Source organism: Aulonocara sp. 'chitande type north' Nkhata Bay, linkage group LG15, assembly GCF_057382095.1.
Source record: "Aulonocara sp. 'chitande type north' Nkhata Bay isolate Kocher_YH1m ecotype deep benthic linkage group LG15, A_spYH_male_GT1.1, whole genome shotgun sequence".
Taxonomy (NCBI): Eukaryota; Metazoa; Chordata; class Actinopteri; order Cichliformes; family Cichlidae; genus Aulonocara; species Aulonocara sp. 'chitande type north' Nkhata Bay.
In genome coordinates this window covers 27,929,490-27,937,312 of record NC_141358.1, presented here as the reverse complement: position 1 = coordinate 27,937,312, position 7,823 = coordinate 27,929,490, and the positions used below count along the sequence as shown (strand labels likewise).

The 7,823-nt window shown below is 42.5% G+C and overlaps 1 protein-coding gene across 3 annotated transcripts in view; it reads left to right on the top strand.

Moving 5' to 3' along the window:
* The first annotated feature begins 2,229 nt into the window (after positions 1–2,229).
* LOC147313296 (uncharacterized) overlaps positions 2,230–7,823 on the top strand; it is a 31,409-nt gene continuing 25,815 nt past the window's right edge. For all 3 annotated transcript variants that reach the window (XM_086265322.1, XM_086265323.1, XM_086265321.1), the window contains exons 1-2: positions 2,230–2,366; positions 5,857–6,107. In XM_086265322.1, coding sequence (XP_086121448.1) covers positions 5,864–6,107 — 244 coding nt within the window. In that variant the 5' untranslated portion in view covers positions 2,230–2,366; positions 5,857–5,863. The remainder of the gene's footprint in view (positions 2,367–5,856; positions 6,108–7,823) is intronic.

Genomic DNA, 7,823 nt, shown 5'->3' with positions numbered 1-7,823 from the left:
CTGTACTCACTGTTTGTTTACGTTCATGGGAAGAGTCTCTGGATCCCGTCAATCGTCATCCATCCCGAGGGGAGTTCAGGCGCAAACTTCCCGGCCTGGTGACAAGCCAAAAACACCAGGGCTTTACGTCAATCATCCCAGACGTTGCGGTGGCGTCCTCTCCCTCTCCTCGGTGGATGCAATGTGTTAGGTTCCGGTGTTGTGCCAAAAAGTGATTGTCTGCCAAAAAGTGATTTCCGGTATTTGCCAAAAATTGATTGCTTGTATTTAAACTGCTATAAGTAACTTGTTGGGCTATAATATATGAAACAGATGTCAAATGCATCCCTCATGGATTACATATAGTCATCTTGAGCCACAAACAACATCCGTGTAACAAGGTAGAAGCCACAATCAGTTTTTGGCAGTGACTTTTATATAACCTTTATTTTTGCAGTTAAAAACAATCTCATTAACATTAAAAATGTCTTTTGTAAGAGTAAGCTGGCCAAGAGGACAGCAGAAATGGCAGCAAATATTACAATAGTTCTGTAAAAATATTTTAAGTAGGGATAAAGGACCGGATTGGTTATAATGTAAGTACAATAACACAGAGTTGTGAAGATACTTGAAAAACTGATAATTTTTAAATTCTATATATAACCCCTTTGTAAACCCTGTTCACCGCAGTCTATTTACGAACATACGTAAAGATATTACACATAAAAAATACACGGAAACATTGGAAATCAGTTTTTGGCAGACAATCACTTTTTGGCACAACACCCGGCTCCGAAGGACCAAATAAATGTTGTGTCTGTGTTTCCACAAGCCCCGCTAATTCTAGAGACTTATTCATCATGAAGAAAACAAGACAGTCACTCGATCAAACACCTGCGCAAGGGAGGCCTGTGTCCACCACGAAAATGACCTCGACCACGACCTCCCTTGCTGCCCTTTTTATTGAGACACAGTTTACAAAGATGTGTGAACTTCTGTATTTAAGTAAGTGTGTGTGTGTGTGTGTGTGTGTGTGTGTGTGTGTGTGTGTGTGTGTGTGTGTGTGTGTGTGATCCTGTTGATCAAAGGGTCATATAACATAAAAGCACAAGAGGAACATCCTTGGTCATAAAGAGGGTAGTCTCCCCCACACCCTAGATGGTTCACCCTAGATAACACAGTGAAGCCATACAAAGGGGAGGAAGTTTGCCAACTTCAAACAAGGGTGTTCCTGTGATAAAAACACTACCGCCCCCCTCCCAGAATCTTAAGGATCTGGGGAGGGGAGGACAGAAAGAATTCTTTAAAACTATGTACAAATGGTAAACATAAAAATGACAAACATTTAATATTTCAACTTAACACCAACATATTAAAAACAATATTTGTCTCTTATATATAATACACCTATATATACACTGTCAAAGATACTTGTCTTTGAGTGAAGATTTAAGGTGACAGCAAATATAAATAACTCCAACTTGAATCTTTACTGAAGCTCAGTAAAGATTCAAGTTGACACAGAGTTCAAACTCACTGCTGTAATAACTAATAATGATTAATATAATAACTATAATATTGGCCATATTATATTTGCATTACCAAAGTGAGATGACTTTAGTCTCATGAATAACATTAGCTAATTGTTATTTACCAACTAATCTTAAAATGACTGTTCAGTACAGAAATGAAGCCCAAAAATCATGTTTTTACAGTCCTGTGGTCTCAGCTTCAGATCATACAAAATCATACAAAGCTCATGTAGAAACAAATGAACAAAAATATGTTCTCCTTCATTTCTGTCAAACAAAGCTGTATGAAACGTTTCCAGCTGTTAGTATCATGGTTGCTAGGCAACCTGGGCAGCGCGACGAAGGCTAGACCGTCCCATTTCACAAGCCTCGCACTTCCGGCCTTAGCGGTCTTTGAGTACGTGGTCCTTGAGGACAGTTAAGGCTGCGTACTGCAGACCCTGAATTGCGATATAGCCAATGTCGATCTGAGAAAGCAAGACCGAGACAGCAAGACCAAGAGAAGACCAAGACCACGTAAAAATGGTCTCGACCGGTCTCCAGACATTCAACTCTAATATTTACTACCTCATGACATCACTTTAGGCGGTATGGATCACATCTGGCACGAAGGAAGGGAGTCTGCACAGGCAGATGATGAAGAAGCATCTGGAAACAAAGTGAAAGTGTTTCATGTGTGCGTGCGTGTGTGTGTGTGTGGGGGGGGGGGGGGGAGTGACTGAAAGGCTGCTAAACGTTTCCTGGGTGTGGCAAACATCTGGAGCTTCTGATTGGCTTAAACCTTTTAAACCGGAAGTCAGGAGAAGACCGTCTAACTTGCAACCCCGGTCCGAGTTTTCCGGACTGTCAACAGAGGTGAGCCGTGTGTGTGTGCGTGTGTGCGTGTGTGTGTAGGTGTGTGCATGTGTGTGTGTGTGTGAGAGAGAGAGAGCTGTGCTGCTGCTGTTCCGCTTACAGGCAGATGTTCACTTCTGGTTTGCCAGCTGGTCAGGGTCAAGCGGTAGGGTGACTCAGCGGGGTCGAGCCTTCCCCACAGGAACACACGGAGACTGCGCAGTGCAGATGTTTAACCCCTGTAGCTGCATGCCCTCAGGTTAATAGAGTGGCGCGTTTACGCACGTGACACAGCAGCGGTCGCTTCAGTCAGTTATGGGCCGCTCACATACCACGCGCAGCACTGGCACGTCTGTTTTTTGTAACCGGTAACTGTTACCCGCGTCGCACATGCATGGAAAACTCAGACATGTGCGCTGTGACGTACCATCACATGATACGAGAAACGAGTGTGTGTGTGACTGTCTGTGTGTGTGTCTCTGTGTGAGACTGGATGCTTATCTGCTCACCTGCAGCAGGTGTCTGATGTCACAGTTCATGAAGCCTTGGCTGCACAGAGCATCAGAGGTTTTGAATCCGTGTGAATACAGAATGATTTACAGCGTGAGTCGATCGGCTGTTTTTGAGTGTGTGAGCTGTACGTGTCGTCTTTATGGCTGTGTTGGTGTAAATTAATTTATCATAAACTGCTCGTTTGCATAACGACAGGTTCTTTCTGCAGCTTTGTTGTTCTCAGTCGATCCATCCATCTTCTTCCGTTTATCTGGGGTTGCGTCACGGGGCAGCAGCCTAAGCAGAGGAGCCCAGACCTCCCTCTTCCCGGCTACCTCCTCTAGCTTGTCCGGGGAAACATCAAGGGGTTCCTAGGACAGCCAAGAGATATAATCTCTGTAGCATGTCCTGGGTCTGCCCCGGGGGGCTCCAGGTGGGACATGCCAGGAACACCTCACCCAGGAGGCGCCCAGAAGAAATCCTAGTCAGATGCCTGAACCACATCAACTGGCTCCTTTCGATGTGGAGGAGCAGCGGCTCTACTCTGAGCCCTTCCTGGATGGATAAACATTTCACCCTATCTCTAAGGGAGAAGCCAGCCACCCTTTGGAGAAAGCTGATTTTCCCTGCTTGTATCTGCGATTTCGTTCTTTTGGTCAACATCTGTAGCTGTGACCCTAGGTGAGGGTAGGGCAGGTAGATCATTGACCTGCGGCCTAGAGTGTTCTGGTGTCACGTGCACTTATGGACGCCCTTATGTTCGAACATGGTGTTTGTTATGGACAAACTGTCATTTGCACAGAAGTCCAGTAACAGAACAACACTTGGGTTCAGATCTGGCAGATCTCCTCCCAGCCACTCCCCTCCTCTCACTGTTGTTACCTACATGAGCTTTGAAGTCTCCCAGTAAAACAACAGAATCCCCAGGTGGACCCACCCTCAAGCATCCCACCCAGGGACTCCAAGAAGGCTGGGTACTCTCAACTGTCGTTCGGTGCATATGATTCATGATTTTTCCTCTTAAACACAAGGGGGCACTGCTGGAAACTGGCATGTTCTGTGAACAGTGTGTTTGTAAAATCACAACATTTAATTGATCCAGGGAGGGGAAATTACTTTCGCAGAATTCAAATATAAATATGAAGGAGAGAAAACACAAAGTCTTTATCTGAAAACAAATAAAAATAAGCTGAAGTTTGCTAAATTACAGTGGGATGCAAAAGTTTGGGCAACCTTGTCATTATTTTCCTGTATAAATTGTTGGTTGTTACAATAAAAAATGTCAGTTAAATATATCATATAGGAGACACACATAGTGATATTTGAGAAGTGAAATGATGTTTATTGGATTTACAGAAAGTGTGCAATAATTGTTTAAACAAAATCAGGCAGGTGCATAAATTTGGGCACCACTAAAAAAGAAATGAAATCAATATTTAGTAGATCCGCCTTTTGCAGAAATTACAGCCTCTTGTAGGTTCCAATGAGAGTCTGGATTGTGGTTGAAGGTATTTTGGACCATTCCTCTTTACAAAACATCTCTAGTTCATTCAGTTTTGATGGCTTCCGAGCATGGACAGCTGTCTTTAACTCACACCACAGATTTTCAATAATATTCAGGTCTGGGGACTGATATGGCCATTCCAGAACGTTGTACTTGTTCCTCTGCATGAATGCCTTAGTGGATTTTGAGCAGTGTTTTGGGTCGTTGTCTTATTGAATGATCCAGCCCCGGCGCAGCTTCAGCTTTGTTACTGATTCCAGGACATTGGTATCCAGAATCTGCTGATACTGAGTGGAATCCATGTGTCCCTCAACTTTGACAAGATTCCCACTCCCTGCACTGGCCACACAGCCCCACAGCATGATGGAACCATCACCATATTTTACTGTAGCTAGCAGGTGTTTTTCTTGGAATGCTGTGTTCTTTTTCCTCCATGCATAACGCCCCTTGTTATGCCCAAATAACTCAGTTTTAGTTTCATCAGTCCACAGCACCTTATTCCAGAATGAAGCTGGCTTGTCCAAATGTGCCTTAGCGGCTCTGTTTGTGCTGTGGGCGGAGAAAAGGCTTCCTCTACATCACTCTCATATACAGCATCTCCTTGTGTAAAGTGCGCCGGATGGTTGAACGATGCACAGTGACTCCATCTTCTGCAAGATGATGTTTTAGGTCTTTGGTGTTGGTCTGATGGTTGACTCTGACTGTTCTCACCATTCGTCACTTCTGTCTATCTGAGATTTTTGTTCGTCTGCCACTTCGAGCCTTAACTTGAACTGAGCCTGTGGTCTTCCATTTTCTCAATATGTTCCTAACTGTGGAAACAGACAGCTTAAATCTCTGAGACAGCTTTCTGTATCCTTCCCCTAAACCATGATGGTGAACAATCTTTGTCTTCAAGTCATTTGAGAGTTGTCTTGAGACCCCCATGTTGCTACACTTCAGAGAAAATTAAAAGAGGCAGGAAAGTTACAATTGACCCCCTTAAATACTCTTTCTCATTATTGGATTCACCTGTGTATGTAGGTCAGGGGTCACTGAGCTTACCAAGCCAATTTGAGTTCCAATAATTAGTTCTAAAGGTTTTGGAATCAATAAAATGACAACAGTGCCCAAATCTTTGCACCTGCCTGATTTTGTTTAAACAATTATTGCACACTTTCTGTAAATCCAATAAACTTCATTTTACTTCTCAAATATCACTGTGTGTGTCTCCTATATGATATATCTAACTGACATTTTTTATTGTAACAACCAACGATTTATACAGGAAAATAATGACTATTAACAAGGTTGCCCAAACTTTTGCATCCCACTGTAAATGGTCCTAAGTTAAAGAGTACGATGTAGAATAAAACCAAGCTCTTACAACTGAGGAGCCCAGGTGAAATGGGAAGGAATTATAAAGACTGATGTCACGGGTAGGAGGAATTTGTGTTGTGTTGTGTGCACAGTTATGCTGGTCTGAAACCCCATGAGCTCTCTGACAGTCACAGGTGAGCTCTGATGTTTCCACAGGTCAGACATGGAGATGCGGGTGAAGCACCAGCTGCTGGAGGTGCTACAGGATTTGAGAGATGAGGAGCTGAATTCATTCCAGTGCTATCTCCAGGATCCGGAGTTACTGGGAGATTTCCCGGCCATCAGGAAGATGGGCCTGGAGACTTTGAGCAGGACGGAAACGGTGGATCTGATAGTCCAGAAATATGCTTTGAATGATGCTGTGACAGTGACCAATCTGATCACAAAGAAGCTCAAGATGAATAAAGGTAAGTCAGTGGAGGAGAAGAAGGTGCATGTGGACATAAGAGCCTCAGATTTATTCTGCTGAAAGGATTTAAACACACTTCACTTTCTTCCACTGTGGAGAAGGGAAGAACAGGGGAAGAGAAGGATACCTAGTGAGGTGTGAGGACCATTAGCTTCTGCTTTTTATTCTACTGCTCAAATACTTTAAAGTATGGAACAACTGGAGATACTGTGATGGTGACATGGTGGTGATGAGGAGGTCCACAAAATAAAATAAAATGTGTGTGTGTGAAGAAAGAGTAAACTGCATAAAGGGACTTTTCTGTGTTCCACGGTGCACTGGGTTTACTTGTCTTACGTTGTGTTTTTGTGTTGGACAAGCTGCAGCTTCCTGTCAGGCCTGATCTGGAGTGAGCAGGGTGGATGGATCCTGGATTTTATGATCTTTGCGTTGTATGATAACCCCTTCTGTCTTTAGAGTGTTGTTAGAGTGTTGTTTTTTCCTGTTTTGCTTTTTAAAAAAAGTCTTGATTTTCACAAATTAAATGTTATGTTGGGTTATAATTTTAAATGTCAAGACTAAATTGGTGAAGGACACAAAGTGATTGTTTTGAAAAAAAAAACTGTTGGGATAAAGCTGAGTTACCCAGGTTATTTCAGAGTCTGTTCTTAGGTTCCTTGTTTTTCGGTTCTTAGTTCTTAGTTTCTAGTTTCCAGTTTCCATGTTTTCTTATTTATAATGAACATAGCATGTTCACAGCCAAAATAAAGCTGCCTCTTGGAGTGTATCCTGTTGCATTTTGAGTCCTGCGTTTGGGATAAATCATGCCTGCCACATAGCGTTACGTGACAAAAGGTAAATCTGGTGTGTACCTGAGGGTGAATAATTCACAGACTGGGGGGAACAGTATTTGATGTTTCCAAGATAAAGTTGGGGGGCATACTTCTACTCATCTTATCAGAGGTAGACTTGTTCCAGTGTGTTTTGTAGCTTAGGGCTATTTGTGCAAAGAATGATTACTATGTTGTGAATTTCTGGTTTGAATTTCTTTGATTGTATTATCTTTTTATTGCCAGTGTGAGTGGGACAAAAATAAACAAGTAATTACAAGTATTTGTAAAAAGATGAAGAACATACACAATTTCATCTAGAGGTCAATTCACAATGCACTTTCATGTCAAATCAGTTCAGTTTTATAGAACAGTTTAGTAAAAGTTATTTCAAGGTGCTTTACATTATAAGGCAAAGAGCAACAGTATTAAAGAGACCATTCCAATGAGCAGCACTTGGTGACAGTGGAAAGGAAATACTCCCTTTGAACTAGGAGATACCTCTAACAGAACCAGAATCAGGGAGGGGCATCCTTCTGCTTCTGCCAACTTTGGTAGGTGATAGCAAAGAGAAGATAGAAAATGCAATCATAGTGAGATAAAGACAAAACAGGAACTACTAGACAAAATGTAATCACTTGCTTCAGCTGCTAATGTTAGGTCCATAAGAATTTGGACACCATTACTGTGGACTTTAAATCAAATCAATCTGTGACAGGCTTCCAGCTCTGATTCAAGGTTTTCCAAGGTTCCCCCATTTTTCAGAGGTTCAAAACCAACTGGAAATGTCTGACAAACTGATTCAAGGTCAGCTAAGGTCTGTTCCATTCCAGATTATACAGAAAAGATCTAGGGTTGATTCCAAGTGAAAGGGAGAAATCAGGCACAACTAGGATCAGGAAGAA